This window comes from Dicentrarchus labrax, unplaced genomic scaffold, assembly GCF_905237075.1.
Source record: "Dicentrarchus labrax unplaced genomic scaffold, dlabrax2021, whole genome shotgun sequence".
NCBI lineage: Eukaryota > Metazoa > Chordata > Actinopteri > Moronidae > Dicentrarchus > Dicentrarchus labrax.
Window position 1 is genome coordinate 4,313,959 of NW_026136706.1, and position 15,657 is coordinate 4,329,615.

Sequence of the window (15,657 nt, forward strand, 5' to 3'; positions counted from 1 at the left end):
GTCTGTATACGATGCCTAAAAGTTCAGATACTGCACTCTGAATCTTTAAAGAATTGGGATGTTCAGAGAAACTGCAGTGTGTGTTCACTCAGCTTTCTTATCCACTTGAACCAGTTTGTTTGATAAAAAGTTAATGAAGTTTGATTATTATTTACAGTCCATAGCTTACAGGAATTAGTCTGGTAACACACAGGTACAGGCTGTGGGTGGAGAAGGAAGCAGATCCTTTACTTAAGTAAAAGTAATAATACCACAGTTTGAAAATACTCCACATACCAGTACAGTGGGGGTACAACAGAGGCCTGTCTGCTGAAAAAAATCCTAGAGGAAAGCTTCAGAGCTTCTCTGCTCTGCTGTTTTCTGATTATCCTTTGTGTGTGTGTGTGTGTGTGTGTGTGTGTGTGTGTTTGCTTGCTTACAACTAAGTGGGGAAGGTCAGCCCCGACACAGAGAGCAGAGCTTCATCATGATAATGAATTACACCAAAGCGTAAAAAGTACCAAAAACCTACAGATGAAAGTGCTATGGCTCTAGATACTACGGCCTTTAATCATTGATCCCCAGGACCAGTTAACTGCAATACCAGGTTGCTGTACCATCCCTACTCATTAGATCCCTCCACTAGCAAGTCTTCCTCACTTACCCTGAGCTAGAAGGCCCTGATCAGGTTGGTCTTCTTGCAGGTCTTCCTCATTGCCATCAGCTGGCACAGGCAAAGGGGGGTCTGCACCCTCTGCTGGTGCACCTGGATAAGAAATAAGAAAACATGGGTTCTGTTTGTGTTCTATTTGGTGTTATATTTCATGTATTTTTTGGGACGTTGTTGCAATATATTTTGTCATTGTAAAATGTAAAACTGCATATAAAGGAGAAAAGAAGATTACTGACTGATGTAGATTCTGGTTGCCATTAAAGTTGATCAAGATAAGTACAGAGATTTGTGTTATTTTTAATCTAAAATGTAGTTGAATAGTTGATAACTACAAGTCCTTGTAGTGCAACATGACTCCATCATCCATATAGACAAATTACTAAATTAGTTTGCATGTTCTTAACTACAACATAGAGTATGTGCTGCATCAGACCTGTGGCCTTTGCTGCATGTCATCCCCCTCCCCCCTTAAAACTAACATCACTCACGTCTTCTGTAGAGGCACACACATATGATGGCGATGAGGATGAGGATGAGGATGCCAATTACCAAACCTGCAATTTCTCCATTAGTCCAATCATGTTTACTTTGCGTGTCTTTACCTGTAAATGAGGGGAAATTGCAGATAATAAATTATTTGATATTCTGCACTGACACTACTGTGTTTGCTTGTTACATAGTACCTTAAGGATACTCAAATCTTTCAGCTTCCAAAATCTTCAGGAACTAATTTATTACAAGAATCAATTAACTGAAACTGACTATGACTCATTTAGAGCAAGCTTCATTATTGTTGGAAATTATATTGTTTCAATTAAATATAATAACCAGTTTTACATTGTGCTTTGAGGCCTCATTAACATATATTAATGATCTGCTGCTCTCACCAGAATCATTGATCTCTGCAGTTTCTTTAATCGTCTGGTTGGTGCGAGGGTTGAAGATGATGCAGGTTACAGACTGGAACTCCTTCACACTGACAGAGCTTGTGACTGAGAAGGTTTTCTCTGTTGGATCCTGCTGCAGGGACGTCTCAGCATCCTGCAGGTCCAGCTGTGCAGTGCTGGATTTGTTTCGACCCGTCCATGACACTTTAGGTCCAGGGTATCCTCCATGTGCTGTGCAGGTTGCTCTGTTAGCTGTGTTGTTAACAGTCAGGACTAGATGTTGGTAGGGAGCTGTGAGAGTGACAGAAAGAACAACTGTTGACACACTGGAGACATTCACAGCACTTTGATATGAGGAGATTTTTATTTTGGTTTGGAATAAAGAAGCTACTGTACTCACCTGAAACCTGCAGTGTGGATTTGCAAAGTCGTTCAGACAGTTGGGTGAGGTTTTTCTCATCCGTTAAACGTACATAGACCCAGAATGTTTTGTTGTCATCTCCAACAGTAACATTGTCAAGTCTAATGGAAATATTTCCCGAACTAAACTCAGTACTGAAGACATGGCATCTGTTCTTGTATTCGTCAGCTATTAATGGTGCTTGATTGATGCGCCAGTGAAAAATTTTTTGTCGGACTGGTCTTCCCAGAAAAACCATCTGGGTCTCAGTGAAGGATCTGGTAGAGAGCAGGGGATCAGGACGGAGCCTCCAACGGTGCCCAGAGTTATGGGTGCTAGAAAAGGAAAAGGAAATGAGGAGAAATGGTGGATGGATCAGAAAAGGTCAAAGGCAGTGATAAAAACAATTATGTGGCTGTGAACCAGAATGTGTAATAGTTCACCAGTGTCACACCAAGTTACACTGTTGCAGGTTTACTCTCAGAGGCTGGATTTTATGAGAAACAACACATCTCTTTTCTCACTACAGATGAAGTTCAGTGCTGGGAATTACTTATTACTTATCCACCTGAGAAACTGACACCTGAGAAAGTGTAGGTGTGTGTGCGAATATCCAAATCCCAAAAATACCTTCCCATCGAACGAATACCCGAATAGTCAAATATTCGGGCCCAGCCCTAAAAACATTTGTACAAAATAATCTGTGAAATAATCTGCTCCTCTGTCTCCTCCCAGTGCTTCTAATGGCATTTGTTAGAATCCACCATGCCTGAGCCAAAACAACCAATCAGAGCCAAGAAAGAAAGTTTCCTGTCTCATTCATATATATTTAGACTGTTTTTCTGCTATCGATCTTCATCAGTTAACTTCAATAATTTCTTCATCGAAGCCATCAGCCTGTCTATTAGACCCGATCCCAACTAGGCTGCTTAAAGAAGTTGTTCCCTTAATTGGCACTTTTTTACTGGATATGATTAATCTTTCTTTATTATCAGGATATGTACCACAGTCCTTTGAAGTAGCTGTAATTAAACCCCCTTCTTAAAAAGTCCACTCTTGACCCAGGGGTTTTAGCCAACTATAGACCGATTTCTAACCTCCCCTTCCTCTCTAAGATTCTGGAGAAAGTAGTCGCCAAAGAGTTGTGTGACTTTCTACATAACAATAGTTTATTTGAGAATTTTCAGTCAGGATTTAGAGTTCATCATAGCACAAAGACAGCTCTGGTTAAAGTTAATAATGACCTTCTGATTGCTTCTGACAATGGACTTGTCTCTGTACTTGTATTATTAGATCTTAGTGCTGCATTTGACACCATTGACCATAATATTCTTTTACAGAGACTTGAGCATCAAATTGGCATTAAAGGAACCACACTAAGCTGGGTTAAGTCATATTTATCAGATCGCTCGCAGTTTGTACATGTTAACGATGAATCTTCAATAAATACTACAGTTAGTCATGGAGTTCCACAAGGTTCTGTACTTGGACCAATACTATTTACTTTATATATGCTCCCTTTTGGCAACATTATTAGGAATCACTCCATTAACTTTCACTGTTATGCAGATGTTACGCAGTTATATCTATAAATCAAGCCCAATGAAATTAATCAATTATCTAAATTACAAACATGTCTTAAGGACATAAAATCCTGAATGACCTGCAATTTCCTGATGTTAAACTCAGAAAAAAACGAAATTCTTGTTCTTGGCCCCAAAACCTTAGAGACTCACTGTCTAAAGATATAGTTACTCTAGATGGCATTAACTTGGCCTCTAGCACCACTGTCAGGAATCTTGGAGTTATCTTTGATCAGGATTTGTCATTTAACTCCCACATAAAGCAGACCTCTAGGACTGCCTTCTTTCATTTACGTAGTATTAGAAAAATTAGACACATACTATCCCAGACAGATGCAGAAAAACTAATCCATGCATTTGTTACTTCAAGGCTGGATTACTGCAACTCTTTATTATCAGGTTGCCCCAATAAGTCCATTAAAACGCTCCAATTAATTTAGAACGCTGCAGCATGAGTACTGACAGGAACTAGAAAAAGAGATCACATCTCTCCTGTACTAGCTTCTCTGCATTGGCTCCCTGTAAAATGTAGAATAGAATTTAAAATCCTCCTCCTCACCTATAAAGCTCTTCATGGTCAAGCCCCTTCATATCTTAAAGAGCTCATAGTACCCTATTACCCCACTAGAACATTACGTTCTCTGAATGCTGGGCTACTTGTGGTTCCTATAGTCTCTAAAAGTAGAACAGGAGCCAGAGCCTTCAGTTACCAAGCTCCTCTCCTGTGGAACCAGCTTCCAGTTGTGGTTCGGGAGGCAGACACCCTCACCACATTCAAGAGTAGGCTTAAGACATTCCTCTTTGATAAAGCTTATAGTTAGGGCTGGATCAGGTGAGTCCTGAACCATCCCTTAGTTATGCTGTTATAGGCCTAGACTATCAGGGGATTTCCCATGGTGCACTGAGCTCCTCCCTTCCTCTCTCTTTCTGCACTCATTCATGTCCCATTTATGCATGTTACTAACTTCACTTCTTCCCCGGAGTTCTTGTGCTTTCTCTTCTCGCAGGTTCTTGTCGATCCTGGTGGAGCCTCCTGCCATGGTCCTGCTAGATTGCCATTGCCAATACTGTTGTTGCTGTGCACCTGTCTGTCTGCCTCTCTCTCTCTCTCTCTCTCTCTCTCTCTCTCTCTCTCTCTCTCTCTCTCTCTCACCCCAACTGGTCGAGACAGACGACCACCCACCTAGAGCGGGAGGATCTGTCCTAGGTTTCTGCCTTTTAACAGGCAGTTTTTCCTTGCCCTTGTCGCCAAGTGCTTGCTCATGGTGGTACTGTTGGGTCTCTGTAATTAATGTTTTAAAGAGTTCGGTCTAGACCTGCTCTATTTGAAAAGTGTCCAGAGATAACTTCTGTTATGAATTGGCGCTATACAAATAAAATTGAATTGAATTGAATTGAATTCTCAAGTCGTCAGTTTTTTATAGTTTAGTGTGGTGTGTAATAAATACTTCTGGATAAGACACCAGATCATATTATAATATGAAACAGACACTATGTTTAAATTAATACATTAATAAATGTGTATATAACCACAAGGTGTAAATACAATACGGATGAGATAGAAATATCATGGTGATATTCTGAAATAGAAATTAAAATCAATGTGTGAATATTTCCCTAACTATGCAAATGAGTGATCGATTGGACCACACGGGCCAGCCATCGTTCCCCATGTGTGCCTAACAGACAAGCTACTGTAGCTCAAACTGCTGAAAGGGTTAATGCTGGTTCTGATAGAAAGGGGTCAGAACACACAGTGCATCCCAGTCTGTTGTCTATGGGGCTGATCTCTGTACACTTGTTATGTAATGCTGTTATCATTTGAGTTTTTTGTGTTATTTTTGGTGTCTTCAGGACGTCTTTGAAAATGAGATGCTACATCTCAAGGGACTATCCTTTCAATAAATTCAAAATGCAGATACACATCCATGCAACATTAGTTAGTGGGTGCACTCTGATTTCATCTACTACTGCTGATTACATTTCATTGTACAAACTAACACAATTGATGTTTCACAAGTTTGAATCATTTTTGTCCACTCTAGTTTCAGCACTGGCGACCTGCAATGGCCAGACAAGAATGTGTGTACGAGGCTCTGCTAGCTGTGTATTCTGACTATTAAACTCAGGACTATTTAACCATTAAGTCATTAAATGAGTGGACTAATGTTTTATGAAACACTTACCAACAACAAGCAAAATGTTGAATATTTGACTTGGCTGAAGACGTGGAAAGGCACAGGTGTAGCTTCCTCTGTCAGCCAACTCTGTATTTCTGATGGTTATGGCAGCATTGCCACGACTCAGTTCGTATTGAAAGAACGAGACGTGACCTTTGAACTGTTCATCTTGACCTGGAAGGCCGTTATTGTAATGAATGCCTGCATCATACAGGAAGACGCTCTTCTGACCATCTTTCTTCCAGTCAAACCGCTGTGACTCAATGTTGATGTTGAGGAAACAGGGTAGAGTAACATCACTCCCTTCTTTCACCTCCACTCTGATGACATCTGGTCCTTAAAGGATGGAGGATAAAAACACATTTTAATCTACATACAAAGTCATCAGTTTACTTAATAGTCTCCAGAGTAATGTTGTATTAAACCAATGATTAACAATTACTCCATTAGATTAGTTAGTTTGTTATTATATAATTACCATATTATCACATTATTGCAATAAATTCAGATCACTTCAATAATCTTTGTTACCATTATTTACTTACAGTATTAACTGCTAGTTGTCAGTTACTCTTATTAGTATGATATTGTAAGGTGCCTGAAAGATAATGTGACAGTAATTGTAGTAGCAGTGTTAAGGGAATCAATTGAAAGCATCACTGAAACTGGGGAAGAGGGGACAACAACAAAACATTTCTGCTTTGAGAATTTGGAAAATTGCAAAATTCAAGTAAAACCTCTTGTAAGAGCCATATTGATACTTGTAAAGTTTTAGTTGTTTTTCTTTAAAGAATTTTGTAATGCTCCTTTAAGTATACAGGTGATGACATCATCCCCCTGAGCAGACTAGGTTAAGCAGCCCACGGAGCTACACAGTTTCTGACCATACAATAGAGAAGAATCTTGTAACTTTGTTTTTACTTTTTCAGTAAACAGTTGTGGACATGCAACAGGGAGAGAGATGGTGGAGTGATGGACTCGCCACACCACGTGGCGCTCATGAGCAGTTCCTTGGGGTTAGGTTGCCTTGCTCAAGGGCACCTCGGCAGTGCAGAGGAGGTGAAACTGGCACCTCTCCAGCTACCAGTCCACACTCCATATTGTGGTCAAATATAAACATACAAATACATTTCATCATAATCATGAATCTGTTAAACAGCCACATATCTCATATGAAAGAGTTTGCTGGTATCTATAAGTTGTGGCAGAGGTAGACAGGAGATCTCAACCTTATAATTATATTTTATCAAAACAACCAAATTATTTAGAGTTTAAAATAAAAATATGTATAGCTATGTCCACCACCACGACAAATGTCTAAAACACTGGACATTTTCCTGAGTTGTCCTAAAACAGTACGATGACAAATAACACACAAAAGGACAAAGTCAGGGCAGTTTCCAGTTGACCAGATTATTAAAAATGGATCAAACTCAGCAATCTGCTGGTTGTTTAAAGAAAGTTATCCTACAGCTGAGGACCACTGAAAACAAATCCATCCATAATTTCATTATTTAAAGAATTAATTCAGTTTACTAATTTTACACTGCAAAAATACTGGGAAAGGAGCGCTCACGTAGTAGTGACTGTGACACAGAAGCTTCCTCACTGATCTCAGGTCAGTGACAGCCTAATGGCCAAACCTGAATACCACTGTGTGAGAACTGGATGACGGGACTGCTACTGAACTCAGACAGACGAGGAAGCTGGAAAAGTAACCTCATTATCAGCACTTGGTTTAATAACTAGAAGAATAAATATTGTATGATGCGTTTTTGGTTCTGATCATCTGGGGGTTCAGGGCCCACTGGACCAATGCAGACTGGGCCTGTGGTCAATGTGACTTTGAACAGATCTCTTTACTGTCTGCATGCTGACGGAACACGTGCGAGGGAAACGCGACTCTCAGCAGCTGAATTACTTTGAATATGCTGATCACATGAGGAAAAGACATGCATGCGTTGTACTCGCACACATACACAGTAGTAGTAGTACACAGTAGAAACACCATGAAACAATCTCCAGTGGAAATAAAGTTCAATAATACAGTTCCAGGCACATTCAGGAAGGATATTTGAATCCGGAAACGATAAACGCTCCTCATGAGGAACTGTACTGTGAACAATGGTTTTACATTGACACTGCGGCTTTAATAATGAATTAACTAATTAACAATCAGCCGTTCTTACCTTGTTCATCACAAAGAGTTGTTGCAGTCAGAAACAGAAGACAAAGACAGAGTAAGATAAACTTCATGGTCGACGTTTTTTGTGCGATGACAATGATGTTTACAGGTGGGTGGAACCACTCTCCTCCTCTTCAGAGAGAGAGAGAGAGAGAGAGAGAGAGAGAGAGAGAGAGAGAACAGAGCACACAAATGAGATATAATCTATGTACACACACACACACACACACACACACACACACACACACACACACACACACACCTAAATTAAACCAGTGTGAGAAGGGAGGGAGACGCTGTTGGAGGCATTCCAGACTTTTTTCTTTTTGTATCCGAGTGTCCATGTAATGCTCATCAGTTCTTTTTCCAATAGCCCTATATAAAAATCTATCTCTCGTTCATCAGAACAATATATGATCAATATTTTGGGGTGTTTTTTAGAATATTTTATTTGTGGACTGTCGGATGGGAAATCTACATTTTTATTTCCCTTTGTGTATTTGAGACTTAATGTACAGCGCTCCACTGTATCATCTATTCCTCTAACAAGTATTAACCATTGTTGTGTAACTTTAACTGTATACTATGTGGCTGTATGTCACTGCAAGAGGTGGGCACTTAAACTATAGATTGCTAATTGTCCATGTTATTGTTCATTGTAAGATTTTTAATTCTGCAGATTACAGACAATCAAATATTTATTTGCTCGAGAATATTATCACCTTACCTTAAAAAAGTGACCTGTAGTAATAGCTTTTGTGTGGATATGTAACCGCACTTGACCAGAGGATCAGTGAGCACAACAAGGCTAACAGGCCTAAAAGCCCTACAGGCACTGTGCTGCAGTCAGGAGATTAAACAGTGCAAGCTCAGCATCTATTTATCTTCTAATGGTTCTACATTGTCTCAGATATTAAATATAAAATATAGACTTACCTTGCCTTTGTTGTTTGGGGCAAGTAAAATATGATTCATATTTTGTGTGAAATGTGCCAATTTCACAACTTATCTAAATGTAATAACTTTAATTGAATGTTTATTGTGCATTGTAATTAACATTAAAATTCAATCCAGTTCTTTGTTGAGTTTGAAATTGGACATCATGCCCCCTCCCTCTTTCCAGTTCCTGTGTGTGTGCCACAGGTCAACCAGTCTCCACCCTGCATACCACCAGTTTAAGACCCCATCTTCCCGGACTCCTTTCTCTTTTTGAGGGAGATGCACAGACAGGGCAGGTTGACAGTGACAGCAGTGTTGGTGCTGTGCTGTTGTGTCGTTGTCCTCCACTCCATTACTGTTAAATTTACGTGTGTTACGTGTGTATGTTTTTTCCTCTGCTGTCCTGTTCCAGGTACCGCCCTCCCCTCTGACTGGTCAGACACACCTGCAGTGGTTTAGCAATGAGGCCGATTGCTTTAAAACTACTATGGGCCAAACCACCAGATAGAGTTGTGTTGCTGTCAGGTGTAAATCAGAGCTGCGTGGTGCTCGTCGTGTTATCAGTGGAGGGACAGTGTTATTCATATGTATATATTGTCTCAGTGGTTTGTCTAGCTTAAATGGTTTTTTCATTTCCTTTCTTTTTAGGAAGTTGTTTTGTGTTAACATTGACCTCACTTATGTTTAAATAAATAGTTTAATAGTAAACATCTTTCTGTTTCCTTTCCTTCTTTAAACACCCGGGTAATTATTAATTGTTGCGCCTCTCTCTCTGGACCTCACAACTGAGGTCGTAACGGACTGACTGTCGTGTAATACACTAAAACTTCTGGATCCCACTGTATTGCTACTAAACTGTATTGATAAATTATTATAACTTAATGAAACACCACATCTGTCAGACTGTCAAATTTACTTTATTTGTAATTCTGTAAAAATGAAGAGCATTAATGAGCAGTATGCAGGAACAGGGTGTGCTGATGGAGCTGGGAAGAGAGAAAAATAAAGAAAATGAAAGATTCTGCTTCAAATCAAGTTGCAGCTCTGACAGCTCTCTAGACCAGAAAGATGATTTTGCATGATGTGTCACCCTCATTACTTGTAAGCAGTAAGTAAATCCGTTACTGAGGGACTTGTGCAGAGTACAGGGAGTTTCTCATACAGGTGTGAAAATGTTTCTTACTTAAATGTTTCTTAAATGCTTTAGTGTGATTGTTGAGTGATGATTTTTTTAGTTTGTCCCATCTGCTAACATTGTCTGTATTACCTATACTGCAGTCAGCCACCAGAGGGTGACTGATCCTTATGGTTGATGGTCTGGAGCCTGTGACATAAATTCTCAGATGCAAATGTGCAGCATGCAGTTCTGCCCTGTTTCAGTATGTCAGTATTACTTGAGTTTAAACACCATCTAGTGGTGACGTGTCATATTTTCTGGTTAAAATATTCTCCTGACCCCTGAACCTGTGCATATTGGGCCATGATTGACTTCCAAACTGATGTCACAGAATCATGTGAACACATCTCATCACAGAGAAACTCACAAGATGGATGTCAAAACAGCAAAACACATGTTTTCTTTAATGTATGGTTTACATTTATGTAGCAACTGAGAATGTGATTTGATTGTGGGGAAAATTATTATTATTACTGTAGTTTTTAAATGTTTTGTTTGATGCAGTGTGATGCCTTTAAGGCAGCTTCTCTGCTAGATAAAATACACTTGTAGTCGCCTTATTTATTGTCATTCATAATCTTTAAAAACAGTGTTGAAATTATACGTTTATTTTTATTTTTTTAACCTTTATTTAAAAGCTTTATGCTAAGATAAGCATGGCCTGGCTCCAGCTTCATATGTAGCATACAAAAGTGAGTGGTTTCAATCTTCCGATCTGTTGACAAATAACAACCTTTAAGTAATACAACAGTATTAACACGACTGTAACAGTGAATTATAGGTATAGGTACTTTTTAACCTCTTATTTTTTTAGGATTAATGACATATTAAATATTACCACCTGGCTACATTTACATTTACAGAATACTCAATTCCTTTCCATCAGAAACAAGAGACAGCAGCAAAATCTCAGTGGGCCTAAAGACAGACCAGAGTTTCTATCTGGCGTGACGACCCTCTGAGCAGGTTTCTCCCTCTAAGTTCACCTGGTCAGATTATATAGGCTGCAGGTAATCAGCCGGTCTCTCTCTCTCTCTCTCTCTCTCTCTCTCTCTCTCTCTCTCTCTCTCTCCCTTGGCTTCCACTCTGTTTGGTTTGGTTGAATTTGTTTGTCTTTAGCTTCATTTCTCTTTTAGTTTTGTTAAATAAACCTATTTTTAGTTACAAGTCATGTGTGTTCTCCCCTTCTTTGTCCAGCCTTGAGCCAGGTTGTGACACTGGCTATGTCTGTTCAAGTGAGATCTGAACTCAATTAAGGGAACCCCTAACCCTAAGGCACCAAGCTGCTCTCTGTCACTGTCAGTCCTCACAGCCTGTGCAACAGGTGATCTGAATGATCCTCTAATCCACCCAGAGGAATGTTGACACTGAGCCAAAATTAATAGGGGGAAAAAGAAGATTAAATAGCAGCAAACACTAACAACTACTGAAAGATGATGTACTGAAATGTGCAAATGAAAATTGTGAAGTCGTCCTCAGCCAGAACCTCTCTACATATCCCTCAACTTGTAGTGAGGTGTCGTGGGAAGAAAAGGAGGAACCAAACACAGGGATCGGGATTAGGGTTGAGAACTTGGCTGCACTGTATTGCTTCACAAACACAATCTTTGTCTCTGCTGCTCGATACCACAGCGGCTGCTGGCTTCATTCCCTGGGCAGCGAAAGTAAACCTTAGAAATAAATACCTTACTCAAACAATAGCTTAATACATTCTTGAAAAATAAAATGTATAATATATTACAATAAAGATAACTGCCCTGTCAAATTAAATACAGCACTCTGAGAACAATAAATTATCAACATAAAAATAAATTATTTAAAAAGCTAATGCTTCATCCTGTCCTGTTCACACAGAACCACAATTATTACCAACACTGAAAGTAAAATAGAAACCATGGTGAACTGTGGCTCAGTATGAATAAACAGAATAACAGAAATGATGAAGAAATGAACTGAATAGGTAGGCTATCATCTGGAAAGTGTGAATAACATGGCATCCTACACAGAATTAATTTCAAAACTACAGTGTCCCGGAAGGAACAAACAACTGAATTTGCTGAATTCTCTGAGGAGTAGCCAGCACTGTAGTGACACTCATTTATTCAGGCTGGCTTACGACTGTTTCAGTCATATATTTTACTTTAGTAAGTTCATTAGTAGTTTACACCATAAACCCTAAATTCATTCAGGTTGTCCCCCTGTGGAGACATTCATGATTCATACCACCAGTCTGGGCTACAGTCACACTGCAGGTCTTAATGCTCAAATCCATTTTTTTGCTGAGATCTTTTTTTTTTTTTTTTTTTTGCGTGGTTGTTCACATTATAATTTAAATGCGAATGCTATCAGACTCACAAAATTATGATGATCGCTTTGAAAAACATCCAATATGTATCCACATATGAAAGTGGCCTGGATCGGTTTGAGCTGTTCAGAAAAAAATTCTGATATGGGTCACATATGGACAAAAAAGTGTGTATCCAAGCATCACAAAAAACGGATGAATGACACAAGATCTCTTTCATCACTTGTACGTGGTTCCTGCATGAGTTACAGTGTGCTTGAGGATATACAAAGTTCTTTATCCTGTTGGTCTGAAGAAAGACCAGTCTCTCTGTTTTGGACTAGCAACATTTCTCCTGAGCAAAGCTGAAGTGGTCCATTGCTGGGCTGGTGAAGATCTTTTATAATCTCGCTCTGGTTCTTTCCTGCAAACAGACAAAAAAAAATCATCAGGGTTTTTTTTTCTGGGCCAGAATTTTACCCTTCAAAACCTTCCTCAGTGGAGGGACAATGAGTCACTGTGGGGGTGGGAAACAGACCAGTGTTGCTACAATAAATCTGTCAAGCTGCCAGCCCCAGGAGCCCTTTTCTGGCCCTCCACCCCCCTCCTTCAGACACTCTGACTGTTGAGGCCTACACACTCATCTTTACTTTCAATTAATGCTCACCCTTTGATACCTCAGGCCTTGTATCTGTTACATCTATCCTTACAGTAATCCTCAGTCTCAGTGAATATTAACTATTCTGCACTCAGAGGTACTATCACATTCAATTTGTATTGGAGTTATTTTTTTAACGATGAGTTGTTGAATAAAATACTATCACCTGACAAATAATGGGAATTACAGTTAACACGCTAACAAACATTACATTAAAGATCAGCCTAATAAAACATGTGTGGTCATATTCACAGGCATATAGTTCCTATTCTCTGCAGAAATAACTGCTGCTACCACTAATAGTAATAAAATAACTAATAGGTGCTGACTTCAATCTGCTATACTGAACAGCTTCAGCAGCGCCAAAGGGTCAAAACTCCAAATTCCCATTGCATGCTGGGACAGAACAGCACATAAAGCATACGGCAAAAAAAAAAAAAAATATATTTATTATTCTTATGTAGGAGCAGCTAAATGTAGCAGTTTACTTTTATTCACCGCTTTTATATGCAGTAAAACAATAATGCTGCAGAAATAAATGGACTGACATGTGGTGTGTATTGTTTCTGGAAATATGACTCATGATCATCATTCAACTTTTATCCCATGGTCTAGTTTTAAAAAAGCAAACACAAATCACAAAACTGAATCACAGTTTATGAAATTGAAAGTATGGTAATCATATCAAATTTGGAAATAAGCATATCGTCCCAGCCCTATTATTATCATTATCAGAAGTTTAGAACTTGTTTCTTTCTCATCAGCAGAATAAACATGGACTATAAGTAAAGCTGCATTTTCTGGAACTTTCTTTGGTCTCAACAGAAATGTGTTCATCATATCATATCATCAGTTCAATCTTTTTCACCAGTTGATGATATATTTAAAAAATAATTACAAGATCACTCACTTTTTTTGTAGCACACATATGATGAAATGAATGCGATGATGATGATGATGATGATGATGATGATGATGAGAGATACAGTTATTCCAACAGCCAAATGATGATACGTCTGGTCTTCACCTGTAAACAGTGGAAATAACAGAGTAATAAATTATTTGACATCCTGCTTTTCCCACAATTCCAGCACCAACAGTAAGTATGCTTTAAACCACACTCTAAACAATGAACAACAGGTTAACATGAAAGGAGAGTGATAGTTGGACTTATTCATCAGGTGGACCACTCCACATGAGTGATCTGAGAGGGTGGGCAACACAATCAGGCAGAACATAAAAAGAGTGAGTGACTGAGCAAGAGGCCGGACAAGAGTAAATCTTGGATTGGCTTTTAAAAAACATCAATTTTTTAAACATTGGTCAATCATTTTCCTTTTTTCCTACACGATCATCAGGTCAAAATTTAACAGATGTGCTAGAATGACTGTAGGCTCCTAAACCCTATTCACACGGGACAAGTATTATCATGGGACCTGATGTGATTTGTAATAATTGTAGAAGATATCTGTGATCTTAATCCCATGCCACGGGGCCTTTTCTGTAATTACACCAACATTACAGTAACTTATAGGCGACGTTACCTCATTGGGCTAACTTCTAGTACTTACTACAAATAAGATGCTGTAATACAGCGAGCTGGCCTTCTTGCTGTTGGATTAGAACGTAATATTAGCTGGCAAACTTGATGTTTGGTTGTGTTAGCAAAGTTGTTGAATCGTTAGTTTTTGATGTAATCACAATAAATGCAGAAAGCTGTCCATATTTATTGAATTAATGTATCTGATCTGCTGCTCTCACCAGAATCATTGATCTCTGCAGTTCCTTTAATCCTCTGGTTGGTGCGAGGGTTGAAGATGATGCAGGTTACAGACTGGAACTCCTTCATACTGACAGAGCTTGTGACTGAGAAGGTTTTCTCTGTTGGATCCTGCTGCAGGGACGTCTCAGCATCCTGCAGGTCCAGCTGTGCAGTGCTGGATTTGTTTAGACCCGTCCATGACACTTTAGGTTCAGGGTATCCTCCATGTGCTGTGCAGGTTGCTCTGTTAGCTGTGTTGTTAACAGTCAGGACTAGATGTTGGTAGGGAGCTGTGAGAGTGACAGAAAGAACAACTGTTGACACACTGGAGACATTCACAGCACTTTGATATGAGGAGATTTTTATTTTGGTTTGGAATAAAGAATCTACTGTACTCACCTGAAACCTGCAGTGTGGATTTGCAACGTTGTTCAGATGGTTTGGGGACGTTTTTCTTGTCGATTAAACGTACATAGACCCAGAATGTTTTGTTGTCATCTCCAACAGTAACATTGTCAAGTCTAATGGAAATATTTCCAGAACTAAACTGAGTACTGAAGACTTGGCATCTGTCCCTGTATTTGTTGGCAATTGGCTGTGTTTGCCCACTGAAACTGTCCCAGTGAAACAAGATGTTGGTGGACTGGTCCTCCTGCCAGTAAAACCATCTGAGACTCAGTGGAGGAACTGGTAGAGAGCAGGGGATCAGGACGGAGCCTCCAGTGGTGGCACTGAGGATCTTTGATATCTCCCCCATTATGGGTGCTGGGGAAAAAAACAGTGAAATATTTGTCAGGAGGAGAAATGGCGCTATCTCAAATGGGCGAAGGCAGTGAAGGATACAACTATGTGGCTACAATTCAACTGACGCAACTCATCCCTTTCGTCTCTCCAGATGCCATGCAGTATTTCTGTCCCTCTGTTTCTTGACACATCAAAATAAATGTTGC

At 39.4% G+C, this 15,657-nt stretch overlaps 1 protein-coding gene across 4 annotated transcripts in view; it reads right to left on the reverse strand.

Moving 5' to 3' along the window:
* Window positions 1-15,657, reverse strand: part of LOC127365786 (ICOS ligand) — a 75,193-nt gene that overhangs the window by 28,679 nt on the left and 30,857 nt on the right. The window contains exons 4-7 of one of the 4 annotated variants that reach the window (XM_051404236.1): window positions 14,820-14,997; window positions 1,540-1,652; window positions 1,141-1,254; window positions 644-745 (exon numbers count right to left, since the gene is read on the reverse strand). In XM_051404236.1, the coding sequence (XP_051260196.1) occupies window positions 644-745; window positions 1,141-1,254; window positions 1,540-1,652; window positions 14,820-14,997 (507 nt within the window). Of the gene's footprint in view, window positions 1-643; window positions 746-1,140; window positions 1,255-1,539; window positions 1,653-14,706; window positions 14,998-15,106; window positions 15,473-15,657 lie in introns of all 4 variants that reach the window. The other 3 variants (XM_051404237.1, XM_051404235.1, XM_051404238.1) reach the window with 3 other exon arrangements.